This window comes from Rutidosis leptorrhynchoides, chromosome 11 (assembly GCF_046630445.1).
Source record: "Rutidosis leptorrhynchoides isolate AG116_Rl617_1_P2 chromosome 11, CSIRO_AGI_Rlap_v1, whole genome shotgun sequence".
NCBI classification, from domain to species: Eukaryota; Viridiplantae; Streptophyta; class Magnoliopsida; order Asterales; family Asteraceae; genus Rutidosis; species Rutidosis leptorrhynchoides.
Window position 1 is genome coordinate 332,724,485 of NC_092343.1, and position 19,290 is coordinate 332,743,774.

Here is a 19,290-nt window from a genome sequence, read left to right on the forward strand (position 1 = left end):
TATGATCGAAATATATTCACAACATTTTCTTTATTACGTGTTGATGATTTAAGTTGTCCAGTTAGCAGTCCATCGTTTGTAGTCCACAGTTTGTCGTACATGAATAATTTAATATATATCTTGAATCAATCCACGACCCAGTGTATACGTATCTAAGTATTGATCACAACTCAAACTATATATATATATATATTGGAATCAACCTCAACCCTGTATAGCTAACTCCAACATTCACATATAGAGTGTCTATGGTTGTTCCGCAATATATATATAGATGGGTCAACATGATAGGTCGAAACATTGTATACGTGTCTATGGTATCTCAAGATTACATAATATACAATATAAGTTGATTAGGTTATGGTTGGAATAGATTTATTACTAAATTTCACGTAGGTAAAATGAGTAGTTTTTATCAATCTTGTTTTACTCGCCATTTCTTCATTTCTAATCCGTTTTGAGTGATTCCAGTGGCCACAGTTTCGTATTGAACTTAACGTTATGAATTTAAACAGAAAAAGTATAAGTTTATAGTCAGAAATACAAGTTACAAGTCGTTTTTGAAAGAGGTAGTCATTTCCGTCGAAAGAACGACATCTTGATGACCATTTTGAAAAACATACTTTCACTTTAAGTTTAACCATGATTTTTGGATATAGTTTCATGTTCATAAGAAAAATCATTTTTCCAGAAGTATAGCTTTTAAATCAAAGTTTTTCATAGCTTTTAATTATCCCAACCAAAACAGCCCCCGGTTTTACTACGACGGCGTATATCCGGTTTTATGGTGTTTATCGTGTTTCTGGGTTTTAAATCATTAATTTAGCATATCATATAGATATAGAATGAAAGGACCGGTCCTAATCCACCCGGACGAAGTCTTCGACAGTTGGTCCCATTGCGATGATCGACTCTAAATAATATCTTTAATATGCGCTAATGCACAGCGGAGGACTTAATTCGTACCTGAGAATAAACATGCTTTAAAACGTCAACATAAAGTCGGTGAGATATATAGGTTTGATGCTAGCAGCGTTATAACAATGGACCACAAGATTTCATATACATACATAATACACTCGCAAGTGTATGGAAAAGTCGTTGAGCACTTGGTAACCATACTTAACATTTAAATCACAGCAGCATATTCTTAAATAAACCCTACACCGTACCAAGTGTAGTAACGAAACGAAGTACTGTGCAACCGTTTAAAACTGGTCGTCCAGCCCGGTTGGGGTTGTCAGGCCCGATAGATCTATCAACAGGATTCGCGTTTACGCTCCTCACGTAAATATTAGCTACCAAGTATAAAGAAATATGCCATGGTACAACTCAACGTAGAATTTATTTTGATCACTTGTGTCCATAACGTAAATCATTTATAAAAACAGCGCATGTATTCTCAGCCCAAAAATATTTAGAGTTTAAAAGGGACTATATACTCACCATACTGTATTTTGTAGTAAAAATACATATAACATCATTTAACATGTGCAAGGTTGGCCTTCGATTCACGAACCTATATTATTCATATATATATTAAAACATATAATTGTAATCGAACACATTTATGTTAAATTATTTTTATATTAATAACATATATGTTCATATTTTGTATATCTACATCATTTGTTTGTTAAGATAGTAATTATAATAATATTTAATAATAATGATAATAATATTAATGATTTTATTAATAACAATATTACTAATAGTTTTAATAATAAGGGTAATCTTATTAAAAATGATAATTTTAATATATTGATAATTTTAATGCTTTTTATAAAAATAATAATAATAGTAGTAATAATGATAATAACTACAATGTCTTTAATAATAATACTTTCACTAATAATGATAATAATAGTACCGTTAATAATAATAATAATAATAAAATGATAATTTTAAATAAAATAATACTTTTAATAAAAATAGTAGTTTTTAATAAAATGATAAATTTAGTAATAATGATAATCTAAATAATTAGTTTTGATAAAAATACTTAATAATAATAATACTAATAATAACAATAATAATAATAATAATAATAGTAATAATAATAATAATAAATTTATTAATATCTAATAATAATAATAATAATAATAATAATAATAATAATAATAATAATAATAATAATAATAATAATAATAATAATAATATTAATAATAATAATAATAATAGGATTAAAAATAAGAATGTATACCCTTTTGATAACTTTTTCTAAAAAGATATGCCCTGAACGGGACTCGAACCCATGACATCCCGTTAAACATGCAAATGCCTAAACCACTAGCCCACTGGTTACTTCCTTGAATTATCTCTTACACGAAATTTCTTTAAGCCAAATTTCGGCCCAATTTACTAAACCCATTTATCATGATAATCTGATCACGTTAAATATGTCCCCTTGGCCCGACTAGCAATCTGAAATATACCGGCCCAACTATAACTAGTCTAACTAACAGTCCATTAGGCCAAACAGACTGCTTCAAAGGCTTTACGAATATTTAAAAAAAATGTAGCTGCAAGGTTTCGAACTCAAGACCGCACGTTTAACAGCACTCTTCCAAACCAATGATCAGTCACTAAGTTTTCTGATATAGCTACCTCTTTAATTTATTTTAAACCATAATCGCCTGATGCTTCTATAAAACCCACTTACTATCTTTATGGTTTATCTCTCTCTCGTTTAAACAGAAACGTAGATAAATAAAAAGAAGAGAACCACATGTTGCCTGTTCTCATAAAAAAACAATGTAATAAAGGAAAGTGGTGCTTGTAGCTTGTTGAAGTGATGGCGGTTTGATGATTTCACGAAAATTGCAGAAAAGTAAAAGTGGAAGTGGGTTTCGAACAACATGACCAGGGATGTATCGATCACTGATAGAGAGTTTTTGAGGATGATGATTATAGTGAACGGAAATAGAAATGATACTAGTAGTAGGTTAATGACGGTAGATTAAGATGGTAGTAGACGGTTGTTTGATGATATTCAAATAGTGGCGATAGTAAAACGAACACGGTGAGGAGGGAAATGGTGATGGATTTCGTGGATGTTGTGTTAGAAAATGGGTCGAGATATCAAGCACTCATAGCAAAGAGAACAACTCTTGTATTGGTGGGTTTTTGATTGATCGAAAATGGTGTACCGAAGGTGGTGATAAATGGAGGTGGTTCGAAATAGCATCGTGAAGGTGGCGTTTGTGGTTTTCGATGGTGGTGGATAGATGATTGTCGGGAATGATGAAGAGGTGGTTTCAGGAGTTACAACAAGAAAGAGAGAGATAAAAGACAGTGGTTCAAGGTGGTTCTTGATGGAAGAGGTGGTGGTTTAAGGAAAACCGGTGGTGGCGGTGATAGAGGTGGCGGTGGAGATCACTGGTGATGAAAGTTTGTCTCTATAAATTTTATGTGTGTATGTATCTTATATAGAGATATGAATATGTAATATATGTATTATAATAATCTTATTATAATATAATATAAAATAAATCATGTGGGTTATAAAAACAGTAAACAGTCCCCATATTAACTTCTTATGCCGACACTCTAACACGGATGGGTATTTCGTGACCATTACTAAACAGTTAATGTATAAAAGTGTTCCTAAAAAATACCAAATTTTTAGATTAGACAAATTTAATTATTTCACTCATTACCTGTTTGAAACCTGATCAAAAAGGTTCAAAAATTATTTATTTTCTGTTCCAATTTATATGTACGGAGTACAAAAACTTAGATTGAAAAGGTAAAAAAAATATTTATCAAAACTATTATCTTTTTAATCAAATTTTGGAACAACTTCTATTTTAAAACTTCGTATATATATATTAGACCTGTTTTAAAAATAATTAAACGTCAATCGAAAGTTACCGACATTTACCATTTAAGCTCAAAATTAATTATATTCAATATACCCTACATATATACATAAACAGTTGTAAATAATAAAATTTACTACACAAATAATTATACATTAAATAATTAAATTAATTATAACAGTATATATATATAAGAGATATACATATAAAATATTAATTTTTATTACAATGTATTTTATTGTACATATTTATTTATAACAATAAATGTATATAACAGTTTATTAATGTTCATGTTATTATATATGTTATTCGTATATTTATATATGCACATATTTATATATATTCACATATTTACAAGCAATGGTTCGTGAATCATCGAGCATATTAAAAGGGTAATTGATTTCATAAATATAGATTTCAAACTTTCTAGACTCAACACTACAGATTTTGCTTATCGTGTCGGAAATATATAAAGTTCAAGGTTTAAATTTGGTCGGAAATTTCCGGGTCATTACAGTACCTACCCGTTAAAGAAATTTCGTCCCCGAAAATTGATTGAGGTCGTCATGGATAACAATAAAAATGTTTTCATAACGAATATGAGGTGATAATGGAGTTTTATCATCATTGACTAATGTATATAAAACGATTCGATTACGCGAAGAACATAAATGAGGCTGTCGCGAAAGAGTGAGATGGGTAAAAATATACTCATTTTAGCCGATGACGTAGTTATGGTTGATTTTTCAGAATTTAAGGGATTTAAAGAAAATCTTACGTAATAAGATTTGGTTCTTCGGCGATCAGAATCTTCTTTGATTTAATGTAGTAATCTGTTTTGATTTCTTTGTCGGATATTTCACTATAAATTCACCCCTTCGTTTCCTCATTTTCCACCGCTCACATTTTCTACTATTTCTCCTTAATTCCTACTTTAAGACATTCGCCAATATGCTCCATCCCATTCTGATCCTTTATATACTCTTAATTTTCATATCTATCATCCTTCTCTTTCATCTACCACCAGAAGAATCTATTTATTTTGACTATACTCTTGGGTTTATAGTGTTTCTAGTTCTCCCGTGCCTTTATATTGCCATATGCATCGATATACACGGTTTGTAGTTTCGGGGTTATTATCGGCCTTTGTATTCTTCGTTATTTTTCAGAGCCTCATGCTTTATGATTCTCTTCCTGACTTCGAATCAAGCAAGTAATGGTCCGGAATTCGTAGGTATAAAATTTGAATTGAACCTAGTTAATGTTCTAAGAAAGAATTGGTAATGGCACGATTTTTGATTTGTCAAATTACCAAAATATCCTGGAGATATAGAACTATCAAGATAATATGTTCTTAATATGTTTGAAGATTGAATAGAATGTAAGAGTCGTGTAACATGGCACATGATGATGGTACTGTGAATCATCACATTCCATTAGAAACTCAACATGACTTACTGTAATATAATGGCGTTGATCAAGTGTCATTATATTATACTAATCCATGCATCAGTTCCCAACACTACTTCAAAACATTCATATTTTAAACTCGAAGGTTTCAGAATTTAGAAACTGATACAGTTTCTTTTATGTTGTAACGCAGATATTATGAAGAGATGCATGATCTCAGATAAGACTAGTTATGAAAATACCTTCAGAAATATTGAGGATATTTATAATGAAAGGCACGATGATATCTTAGATTTTCTAACATCGATGGATAACGAGGAAGATTTGTCTGTGAAGGTTTACAATGAGGAGTAAGGTTCTTACTAGCGGTTTCAGTAGGCACTGAATCATTTGTATTCTTTGAAAGCAGGTTCAGTCCTTGTGATTTATCCACAGCCTCTTTCATACTTTGCTCAATCCGTTTTCTAGTTTTAAACCTTCTCTTTTTCTCAGCTTTACCACCATACCATTCTTTATCATCAATCTTTTGATTGTTAAAGTCGCTTACAGTTTTTGCTGCTTTATCAGCATTTCGTGAACTATCTGTAGTTCAAGATATTTTTCAGAAACTTCACATTCGGAGTATGAAATTCTTAGGGATAGACGTTGTAGGTGTATCTAGAGAAGTTCTGCGAATTTTCAAAATACTGATTGCGGATTCCGCCAAAGGGACGACGAGTTACTGGTACATCTGCTGATGATGTTGTGGAATATAAAAGGTTCTCCGGTAACGACGATGAAAGGATAACGTATATATATCGAGGTTATAATAATACTAGTCTTTACTGAGAAGTCGGAGTTAACTTGCTGAAGCTGTGACAAAATTGATTACTTTGGAAATGAATTGTAAGGTTGTTTTTGCTAATAAGTGATAAAGGATTCAATACGGGTACGTGTTAAGCTATGACTTTGGGTTCGAGAGCTTTTCAGATGCATAAATCTCTTCTTCCGTAGATGATGTGCGGCTGGTTCATCTTCCCGATCGAAGTGTTTTCAAAATTCATGAAAGATTCAAACGCGGATGGTAAATGTCGAGATGCAAATGAGGTTTAAGATGAAATCAAGTGGCAAACTTGAAGAATTATTTAGTTTCATATGTTATAATCAATGTTTTAATTCATTTCAATTGTCCAAAGTTAGCAGTCCAATAGTCCGATTGTCCAATAGTCCAACGAATTCATATATAATTTAATATATACTTAATTAATACGTATCGTGACCCGTGTACCGGTCTCAGTGTCGATCACAATTCAAACCATATATATATATATTGGAATCAACTCCAACCCTGTATAGCCAACTCCCACATTCACATATAGAGTGTCTACGGTTGTTCCGAAATATATATATAGATGGGTCGATATGATAAGTCGAAACCTTGCATACGTGTCCCGTTATTTAAAATGCGTAATATATATATATATATATATATATATATATATATATATATATATATATATATATATATATATATATATATATATATATATATATATATATCATGACCCATTATACAACGTGTTGTCTCAGAATTAATCCGACGTATTGTTATACATGTGTCCCGACGGTATGTAAAGTGCAGAAATTAAATAACAATAAATAAAATTGCGAGAATGTAAATTGCGATAAATTAAATGTTAGCCAGGAACAGTTAGCTAGGAACAGTTAGCGTGGATTCCTAACAGAATTTCTCATAATTAATTTGTTTGTTTCTAGCACTTTTTATTTTGCCCAATGTTTTCTTCATTACGCCACTTGTTGGATTCTGATAGGTCAAAATCCAAATATGAAATTGAATGAAAATAGTTATTTTTCGGTGAACGGATCCGTATATCGGTGGTTGTAATTGGATAGTAAATGACCGTTGATTCAGATTCGAAGAATGTACATTGTAACTTATTAATGTGATACTCAAATATTCCTCGAGTATTACCTACCCGTTAAAATATTTTCATCATTAGTAGTTTGTACGAAAGAATTTTTAATTACAATCTTTTTGAAAATATATTTGCATATATATTTTCTTTGGATGTAATTATGAATTTAATGAGTCAATAGGATATTAAACTCATTTGATTTATCGTTATTACTAGATTACATGATCTCTAAAACATTAGAGATTACATAATCGTCATGTCGAACGAAGATAAATGAGGTAGAACGATATGTAAAGCGAAGATAATCGATGTAGAACGATATGTAGAACGAAGATCATACTCGAAGTATAGATGGTGATGTTGAGGTTTACGACGCGGTTGTGGTTGGGGGTGGTAAGGGTACTGCTGGCGTTGATGATGGTGGTGCTGATTATACTGCTGGTGCTGCTGCTGGTGTTTGCATCCTTCACACCATGTTCTCCAAAGCCGTCACGCGAGCGCGAAGTTCGTTAACTTCTGCTAATACACCGGGATGATTGGCGGTTGGAGCGAGCGAATGAATAAGATTCGAAATATGGGATATTATATAAACGTGACGAGATACTCTAGAAATGAGAGAGAAAATGGTGTTTCGAATAGGTTCGCCGGTAAGTGCTTCAGGTTCATCACGAAGAGGGCAATTTGGTGGATAAAATGGATCTTCGATGTGGAATGATTTTCGGATATTAGATGATATTCTAGCTATATAGAATATCTATATATATAATACTAAAGATTTCGTAGACTTCAGAGGAACCTACGACATATGTTAGGCAAGTCTACAGGTGCGCTAAGATATGAATTATCAGATACGCTAAGATATGAATTTTGTCTATACACTATCAATGCAGTAAATGCAGTAAAACGTGTCTAGACTTATGAATTATAAACAGGCAATTTCCTAAGGATGATAAGCAAATGATTTTCGACTAAAAATGATAACCAAAACTTTTGACATGTAGACACGGTCAAAGTCCAGACTCATTAATGTATCCTAACAACTACTAGTCAGATACACTAATGCAAGACCTGGTTCGCTAAGACCACCGCTCTGATACCAACTGAAAGGACCGGTCCTAATCCACCCGGACGAAGTCTTCGACAGTTGGTCCCATTGCGATGATCGACTCTAAATAATATCTTTAATATGCGCTAATGCACAGCGGAGGACTTAATTCGTACCTGAGAATAAACATGCTTTAAAACGTCAACATAAAGTCGGTGAGATATATAGGTTTGATGCTAGCAGCGTTATAACAATGGACCACAAGATTTCATATACATACATAATACACTCGCAAGTGTATGGAAAAGTCGTTGAGCACTTGGTAACCATACTTAACATTTAAATCACAGCAGCATATTCTTAAATAAACCCTGCACCGTACCAAGTGTAGTAACGAAACGAAGTACTGTGCAACCGTTTAAAACTGGTCGTCCAGCCCGGTTGGGGTTGTCAGGCCCGATAGATCTATCAACAGGATTCGCGTTTACGCTCCTCACGTAAATATTAGCTACCAAGTATAAAGAAATATGCCATGGTACAACTCAACGTAGAATTTATTTTGATCACTTGTGTCCATAACGTAAATCATTTATAAAAACAGCGCATGTATTCTCAGCCTAAAAATATTTAGAGTTTAAAAGGGACTATATACTCACCATACTGTATTTTGTAGTAAAAATACATATAACATCATTTAACATGTGCAAGGTTGGCCTTCGATTCACGAACCTATATTATTCATATATATATTAAAACATATAATTGTAATCGAACACATTTATGTTAAATTATTTTTATATTAATAACATATATGTTCATATTTTGTATATCTACATCATTTGTTTGTTAAGATAGTAATTATAATAGTATTTAATAATAATGATAATAATATTAATGATTTTATTAATAACAATATTACTAATAGTTTTAATAATAAGGGTAATCTTATTAAAAATGATAATTTTAATATATTGATAATTTTAATGCTTTTTATAAAAATAATAATAATAGTAGTAATAATGATAATAACTACAATGTCTTTAATAATAATACTTTCACTAATAATGATAATAATAGTACCGTTAATAATAATAATAATAATAAAATGATAGTTTTAAATAAAATAATACTTTTAATAAAAATAGTAGTTTTTAATAAAATGATAAATTTAGTAATAATGATAATGTAAATAATTAGTTTTGATAAAAATACTTAATAATAATAATACTAATAATAACAATAATAATAATAATAATAATAATAGTAATAATAATACTAATAAACTTATTAATATCTAATAATAATAATAATAATAATAATAATAATAATAATAATAATAATAATAATAATAATAATAATAATAATAATAATAATAGGATTAAAAATAAGAATGTATACCCTTTTGATAACTTTTTCTAAAAAGATATGCCCTGAACGGGACTCGAACCCATGACATCCCGTTAAACATGCAAATGCCTAAACCACTAGCCCACTGGTTACTTCCTTGAATTATCTCTTACACAAAATTTCTTTAAGCCAAATTTTGGCCCAATTTACTAAACCCATTTATCATGATAATCTGATCCGGTTAAATATGTCCCCTTGGCCCGACTAGCAATCTGAAATATACCGGCCCAACTATAACTAGTCTAACTAACAGTCCATTAGGCCAAACAGACTGCTTCAAAGGCTTTATGAATATTTAAAAAAAAATGTAGCTGCCAGGTTTCGAACTCAAGACCACACGTTTAACAGCACTTTTCCAAACCAATGATCCGTCACTAAGTTTTCTGATATAGCTACCTCTTTAATTTATTTTAAACCATAATCGCATGATGCTTCTGCAAAACCCACTTACTATCTTTATGGTTTATCTCTCTCTCGTTTAAACAGAAACGTAGATAAATAAAAAGAAGAGAACCGCAGGCTGCCTGTTCTCATAAAAAAATGTAATAAAGGAAGGTGGTGCTTGTAGCTTGTTGAAGTGATGGCGGTTTGATGATTTCACAAAAAGGACAGAAAAGTAAAAGTGGAAGTGGGTTTCGAACAACATGACCAGGGATGTATCGATCACTGATAGAGAGTTTTCGAGGATGATGATTATAGTGAACGGAAATAGAAATGATACTAGTAGTAGGTTGATGACGGTAGATTAAGATGGTAGTAGACGGTTGTTTGATGATATTAAAATAGTGGCGATAGTAAAACGAACACGGTGAGGAGGGAAATGGTGATGGATTTCGTGGATGTTGTGTTAGAAAATGGGTCGAGATATCAAGCACTCATAGCAAAGAGAACAACTCTTGTATTGGTGGGTTTTTGATTGATCGAAAATGGTGTACCGAAGGTGGTGATAAACGGAGGTGGTTCGAAATAGCATCGTGAAGGTGGCGTTTGTGGTTTTCGATGGTGGTGGATAGATGATTGCCGGGAACGATGAAGAGGTGGTTTCACGAGTTACAACAAGAAAGAGAGTGATAAAAGACAGTGGTTCAAGGTGGTTCTTGATGGAGGAGGTGGTGGTTTAAGGGTAACCGGTGGTGGCGGTGATAGAGGTGGCGGTGGAGATCACTGGTGATGAAAGTTTTTCTCTATAAATTTTATGTGTGTATGTATCTTATATAGAGATATGAATATGTAATATATGTATTATAATAATCTTATTATAATATAATATAAAATAAATCATGTGGGTTATAAAAACAGTAAACAGTCCCCATATTAACTTCTTATGCCGACACTCTAACACGGATGGGTATTTCGTGACCATTGCTAAACAGTTAATGTATAAAAGTGTTCCTAAAAATCCCAAATTTTTAGATTAGACAAATTTAATTATTTCACTCATTACCTGTTTGAAACCTGATTAAAAAGGTTCAAAAATTATTTATTTTCTGTTCCAATTTATATGTACGGAGTACAAAAACTTATATTGAAAAGGTAAAAAAAATATTTATCAAAACTATTATCTTTTTAATCAAATTTTGGAACAACTTCTATTTTAAAACTTCGTATATATATATTAGACCTGTTTTAAAAATAATTAAACGTCAACCGAAAGTTACCGACATTTACCATTTAAGCTCAAAATTAATTATATTCAATATACCCTATATATATATATATATATATATATATATATATATATATATATATATATATATATATATATATATATATATATATATATATATATATATATATATATATATATATATATATATATATATATATATATACATAAATAGTTGTAAATAACAAAATTTACTACACAAATAATTATACATTAAATAATTAAATTAATTATAACAGTACATATATATATAAGAGATATACATATAAAATATTAATTTTTATTACAATGTATTTTATTGTACATATTTATTTATAACAATAAATGTATATAACAGTTTATTAATGTTCATGTTATTATATATGTTATTCGTATATTTATATATGCACATATTTATATATATTCACATATTTACAAGCAATGGTTCGTGAATCATTGAGCATATTAAAAGGGTAATTGATTTCATAAATATAGATTTCAAACTTTCTAGACTCAACACTACAGATTTTGCTTATCGTGTCGGAAATATATAAAGTTCAAGGTTTAAATTTGGTCGGAAATTTCCGGGTCATTACATACAACATGTGTTTAGTTTATTTTAAAATTCTAGTTAGAAGGATTAACTTTATTTGCGAACAAGTTTAGAATTAACTAAACTATGTTCTGATGATTACAAGTTTATAACGTCGAATAAGACAGCTTTTTATGTATGAATCAAATGATGTTATGAACATCATTACTACCTCAAGTTCCTTGGATAAACCTACTGGAAATGAGAAAAATGGATCTAGCTTCAAAGGATCCTTGGATGGTGTAATGACCCGGAAATTTCCGACCAAATTTAAACTATAATCTTTATATGATACCGACATGATAAGCAAAGTTTGTAAGGTTGAGTCTTGAAAAGTTTGAAACTATAATCAATTACCCTTTTACCATGCCTGGTGATTCACGAACAATTATGTGTATTAGATATATAATACTCTATATGAACGTATTTTGTTTCGATATAAATTTATTATAGTTATCAACGAGATTATAAGATATGACTTAACGGTCTCTTTTAAGAGGTTCACTTTGAATTAGGAACCCTTTTCTTTTAACGGTATTCGGAAAATGATAATGTGATATACGAGTAAAAACAAATGTGTCTATTATTGAGGATAGACAAAGGTTAGTGGAGATTCTCGTTTAATTTTAAAAAATCGTGTTTTATAGTGTTTAACTCGTGTCTCTTGATATAATAATTTCGATTATGAAAACAATCTTAATATATACTTTGAAATATAATTTATATTTGAGAAATTAAATATTATATTAATCAACATTTATAATGTATATAAAGTTATACTTTTAAATGAATATTCATATATATATTTTACAAAATTATAAAATATAATATTAACCTTGATATAAAACGTTTTTGATTTAAAAATAGGGTTTTTATCATATATACCCTTATTAAGATTGAAATATTCATATTTACCCACATAAACAATTTATTATCAGATATACCCACTCTAATCCCATAAATCTATCTTATTTATCCTTTAACCAACAATACGTATGAAATAAAACCTAAACACAATCAACCCATTACGGCCTATTTTTTATACGGCGGCAATTCTCCCGCCAATTTACCTCTCACGTACCATGTTTTCCTCCTACAACAAACAATATATGGTGTTTACAACTTCATACTACCCATCTGATGCTCTGTACCGTTATCAATTCACTTCAAGGTGACAATACACATTCTTTTTTTATCTTTATAAAAATTAATTCGTAATTAGTTATTCATTGGTTGGATCGTGTGATAAAAGTGGGTGTATGTCATTGACTATTACGGAGAGTTATACAAACACTTTGTTACATGTTGTGATATTTAAATCAAATATCAAATAATATATTGATTAAAACGTCAACATGTATAACTGATCAATAAGAATCATTCAACGGTGTACTAGCTGCTGCTACGAGTATTGACGGTAATAATTCCATATTTCCAGTAGCCTATGGTGTGCTTGAGTTTGAGAATACAAAATCATGGACGTGGTTCCTTTAGTTACTAAAAAAAGCAATTGGAGTGCCAAATGGTCTTGTTATCTCATCGGATATGCAGAAGGAATTAGAAGTAGCAATCACACAAGTTTATCCAAATGTTGAGCAGAGAATGTATCAGACACTTATATAGTAATTTCAAGAAACACTTTCGTGGTGACTTCTTTAGCTCCAAGTTGTGGGGTGCTGCAAGAACCTATTGTCCTAATGAGCATGACAAACTACTAAAGGAAATTCGTGATGTAGGTGAAGCTCCAATTACATATCTTAACGAAAATCATAAGAAAATATGGAGTCGAAGCAAGTTTGGCACACTATCTAAGTGTGATTACATTACTAATAATATTTCTGAAACATTTAATTCTTGGATAGGAAACTTGCGTTATCAACCAGTCCTTGATCTACTTGATGCCATTAGAGACAAGTTTATGGTACGTTTTTATAAAAAAAGGAAGACTGTGGAGAAGTGGAAAGGCACGTTAGTTCCCATGGCTAAACGTCATATTAACAACATCTCCAAGGTAAGTAGTTTGGTCATAGTTTTTATAATACTTAATACTTTGTATGTGTATATGAGTTTGTAGCTTTATTGATTACTTTGCCTTTTTTCTTGTAGAAATTGGGTAAATATGAGGTTCATAGATGTAGCGATAATCGAGCTCAAGTAAACTTCAAAGGAAGGCAATGGGAGGTTGTATTAAATGAGCAAACATGTACTTGTCGAGTTTGGCAAGTTAAAGGCCTTCCATGTATACATGCAGCAACTTTCATTAGTAGCATAATGGATAATAACTGGGATAAATATGTTCATACATATTTTACAATTGAGAAATTCAAAGAAGCTTATGCTCTAGAAATTGCTCCAATGCTAGAAAAAGATAAATGGGTACACAAAGAAACAAGGGAGAAGATATACCCTCCAATAATTAAGAGTCCACCTGGACGTCCAAAAAAAAAGAATTGTACCATCTAATGAGCCTAAAAGAAGACAACGATGTGCGCGATGTGGCCAATATGGTCATCGTGATAAGACATACAAAAATACGGCTCAAGAAGGGTATGATCCATATCAACCATCGTCGAGTAAAAGGTTTGTCAATTTCTCATTTCTTTTTATTTACATTTTCGAAAGAGAAACCTTGAAAACTATATGTAATGCTTATTATGATTTTGTTGTTATAGGAGATGTACAAAGAATACAACAACTCATGAAAACATCTCATCATGAAGACATATTAGTTGATGTAAAAGACTTGTTGAAGAAGTTCATTGTTCAAGTTGTGTGCTCATCCTACTTATTTTAATGAACATTGTACTTTATCTGATCATCATGAAAATTAGTTAGTAGTTATTTGGTCACTTTTTCGAGTTTAGGGATAAACTGGCTTATGTCATTTGTTGCATTCAAATTGGTTAATTCAAATGCATTGACTATTACATAATATTACTAATCATAATGTGTCCACGTCTTTACTCATGGCTGTGTAAAGTTCATCAGGTATCGAAAATGCTACTACCATACAATTCATTAGAAAATGATATTCTATTTATTAGATTGCTTTATTAAAAAATGGGTATATATGATAAAGTTTAAGTGTTTAAATGGGTAAGTATGATATTTATATTTTAAAGTGGGTAAATATGATATTTTTCTAATAAATAATGGGTATATATGATAATATACTGTTTAGGTGGGTAAATATGAGTTTTTTAACTTTAATAGGGGTATATATGATAAAAACCCTTAAAATATATTTTGAAAAATAACGAGACTTTGATTTAAGAAAGTAAATGACCACAACATTCAAAAGATTAAGTTATATTTAGAGTATGTTAAGTTTTCCATTAATTTAAGTCTATATTTTGATAAATGTACGAGTTATTAAATGAAAAGTGTTAGTTTTCTTAGCGTACGAAATGTCGTTCGAATAACCGGAAGCGGGACATAAGTCAAGTGACATCGTACGAGTTATTTTTGTAAAAATTATATTTTTACCACGATCGTAAATATAATATAATATTTAATTAATTATATAAATTAAATATATTATATAAAATATAATATAAAAACTGTCGATACAAGAGGTTGTTCAAGTGTGAGTTGGACAGCACGATGCCGCGATCGCAGCACAAGTACATCACAACCCTCCGCGATCGCGGAGGGATCAATTTCTGAAATGCCTATAAAGCTCGACGTTTCAGTTCTTCATTTCATTCTTCTATTTTTTTTTCATTTACTCTATATGTATATTATTTAATTTATTATTTATAATAATTAATATTATTAATCCAATTATAGTGTTAGTATTATTATTATTATTAATACATATACATAAAATACTAAGACTGAGTGATGCTCGAGTGGTTTAAAACGGGTTTTATGAGTGGGTCAAAGTTTAGGAGGTTATGGGTATGGATCGGGGGTATGCTCGTAAGCCAAACCTAGTGTTTATCATCTCCGTTGCGTCTACGTACCTTTCCTGCAATATTGAATCTCAATATTGATACGTGAGTACTCGTAAATTAATTTTTACATATTAATAGTGTATCCTTGACTAGTGCTCGAGAAAATAGGATTATGCATGCTTGTACTTTTGATATTGCCCTTAGATAGGTTATGTTGAATTATGAATTAATTACATATACGATTGAGATAAGGTATATGATATGCATGTCGTTGGAAAGCTGGCGAAAAACTATAAACTTTTCATTTAGATATCGTATGATTTCGATGAACGGATTTAAAGATATAGTCAGTTGAATTATATATATTTTAACTAAGATTGTTAAAAAAATGATTATTATTATTACGTCGTCATTATTATTGTTGTTAGAATCTAATAACTATTATTATTATTATCATTATCATTATAAGTACTAGCAGTAAAAATTGTCAATTTTATTAATATTATTATCATTATTATTATCAAGATTATTAATAATATTATCATTATTTTTATTATTATAAAAATTATTTTATCAAATAAATATTGTTATTATTATTATTAGTATTTTATTATTAATATATTGTTATTAAAAATACAACTTTATTTAATGAATATAAAATACAAAAATATTTTTAACATATGTAGTAAAAATTACATTATTAATACACATCACTATATTTTTATGATATAAAAGTATATTATTATATTTAAATTTTAATATAAGTTTTATTCATAAATGACTTATATTATTTACGTTAATAAAATCTGTTATATTTAGATATGTAAAATGACTATAGTTATATTATAAACATGTAAAGATTTTGGAAGTCATTTTGGTCAAATTGATTTTCGTTAAAATATGCATGACTACCTCAAGCATTAGGATCGTAATACACTATGACTTGACCTAAGTTGTTTAATAGATATTAACCAATATATAAATATATATAATTAATTTAGCTTCGTGAATCCGAGGCAAGCTTGCACTTGTTCAAAGATGTTATATGTATTTTTACTACAAAATACAGTATGGTGAGTATATAGTCCCACTTTTAAACTCTAAATATTTTGGGGATGAGAATACATGCATTTTATGATTTACGTTATAGACACAAGTGACTAAAAATATATTCTACGTTGAGTTGTACCACTGGCATATTTCCCTGTAGCTTGGTAACTACTATTTACATGTGGTATTGTAAACGCGAATCCTGTTGATAGATCTATCGGGCTTGACTACCCCAACCGGGTTGGACGACCAGTATTCAACGGTTGCACAGTACTTCATTTCGTGACTATACTTGGTACAGTGTAGTGAGATTTCATAATAAAGGGAATATGTAACGTTGATTATGTTAAGTATGGTTACCAGGTGCTCAACCACTTAGAATATTTTTATATACACTTGTGAGTGTACGGATAATTATGGAAACTGAAATCTTGTGGTCTATATTTATAACGCTGCTAGCATTTAAACCTATATCTCACCAACCTTTTGGTTGACATTTTAAAGCATGTTTATTCTCAAGTTTGAAAGAAATCTCCCGCTGTGCATTAGCTCATTTTAAGGATATTACTTGAAGTCATTCATGACATATTTCAAAAGACGTTGCATTCGAGTCATTGAAGTTCATTAGAGATTATTATTAAGTAAATGACAGATTAGATCATTTATAGTTGGATATTATAAAATGGTATGCATACTTGTCAACTTTTGGTGTAATGAAAGGTTGTCATTTAAAAACAAATGCAACGCTTGTAAAATGTATCATTTAAAGGTCAAGTACCTCGCGATGTAATCAACTATTGTGAATTGTTTATAATCGATATGGACTCCGTTCGGATGGATTAGGAGCGGTCATTATAGGTGGTATCAGAGCGGTGGTCTTAGCGAACCAGGTCTTGCATTAGTGTGTCTAACTGATAGTTGTTAAGATGCATTAGTGAGTCTGGACTTCGACCGTGCCTGCATGTCAAAAGTTTTGCTTATCATTTCTAGTCGGAAATCATCTACTTATTATCCATATGAAATTACCTGCTTATCATCTTAAGTCGAGACGCGTTTTCCTGCATTTATTGCATAATAGTGTATAGACGAATTCTTATCTTAGCACATCTATTACTGAGAACTTTGGCTGACATCTTTCAAAGATTCCTCCGTAATTTATGGGATTTTGGTACTATATATACATATGTAAATTATGTATTGAAGAATACCAAATCTAACTCCAATAATCTATTCCATACCAAAAATTTATTTCCCCGATTATACAAAATGGATTCCGCATCTAGTTCGAATTCTTCAGATTCCGACAGCTAGGCCGATATGGATTTCCATTCGGGCTCCGAAAGTAGTGTGACCGGAATGGATCAACCGATTAGCCATCATCTATTCTGGATGAATTGGGGATGGGTTCGTAATATACTAAATCACTGGAGACAAGAAGAAGGCGATCCCTTTCACCCACCACAATCACCTCTTGGCGATGAACCTGAAGCACTTACCGGCGAACCTATTCAAAACACCATCTTATCTCTCATTTCTAGAGTATCTCGTCACGACTATATACTATCCCATATTACGAATCTTATTCATCAGCTCACTCCAACCGCCAATCATCCCGGTGTACTAGCAGAAGTTAACGAACTTCACGCTCGAGTAGTAGCTTTGGAACACATGGTGCAAGGATTACAAACACCATCAGCAGCACCAGCAGCATAATCAGTATCGCCAATAATATCAACATCACATGTCTCAACATCTCATTCTGTACCTCGAGCATAATCATCGTTCTACGTATCGTTCTATCTACTTTATTTTCGTTCTACATATCATCGATTATCTTCGCTCGACATGGCGATTATGTAATTTCTAAAGTTTTAGAGATTATGTAATCTAGTACTAACGATAAATCAAATGAGTTTAATATCTTATTGACTCTTTAAATCCATGATTACATCTGAAGAAAATATATATGTATGTATATTTTTATAAAGATTGCAATTAAAAATTCTTTTGTACAAATTGTTAATGGTGAAAATATTTTAACGGGTAGGTAATACCCGAGGAATATTTAGATTTCACATTAATAAGTTACACTGTACATTCTTCAAATCTGATTCAATGATCATCTATTACCCTGTTTACATTCACTGATATATGAATCTGTACACCACAGAATAACCATTTTCATTCAATTTCATATTTGGGTTTTGATCTATCAGAATCCAACAAGTGGCATAATGAAAAAATATTAGACAAAATAAAATTTGTTAGAAACAAACAAATTAATTATAAAGAATTTTGTTAAGAATCCACGCTAACTGTTCCTAGCTAACTGGTTACATTTTATTTACTGCAATTTAATTATCGCAATTAATATTCTCTCAATTTTATTTATCATTAATTTCTGGACACGTATACAAAGGTAATTGTATATATGTATAATAATATTCTTAGTACATCCTAACACAATAAGTATACAATACGTTTTGATAAATCCTAAGACAACATGTA

At 30.5% G+C, this 19,290-nt stretch overlaps 1 protein-coding gene across 1 annotated transcript in view; it reads left to right on the forward strand.

Annotated features, from left to right (window-relative positions):
* LOC139875775 (uncharacterized) overlaps positions 1 to 14,299 on the forward strand; it is a 32,558-nt gene extending 18,259 nt beyond the window's left edge. Inside the window, exons 2-3 of the mRNA XM_071863074.1 lie at positions 13,699 to 13,847; positions 13,943 to 14,299. Of these exons, the coding sequence (XP_071719175.1) occupies positions 13,699 to 13,847; positions 13,943 to 14,299 (506 nt within the window). The remainder of the gene's footprint in view (positions 1 to 13,698; positions 13,848 to 13,942) is intronic.
* Positions 14,300 to 19,290: the final 4,991 nt, after the last annotated feature.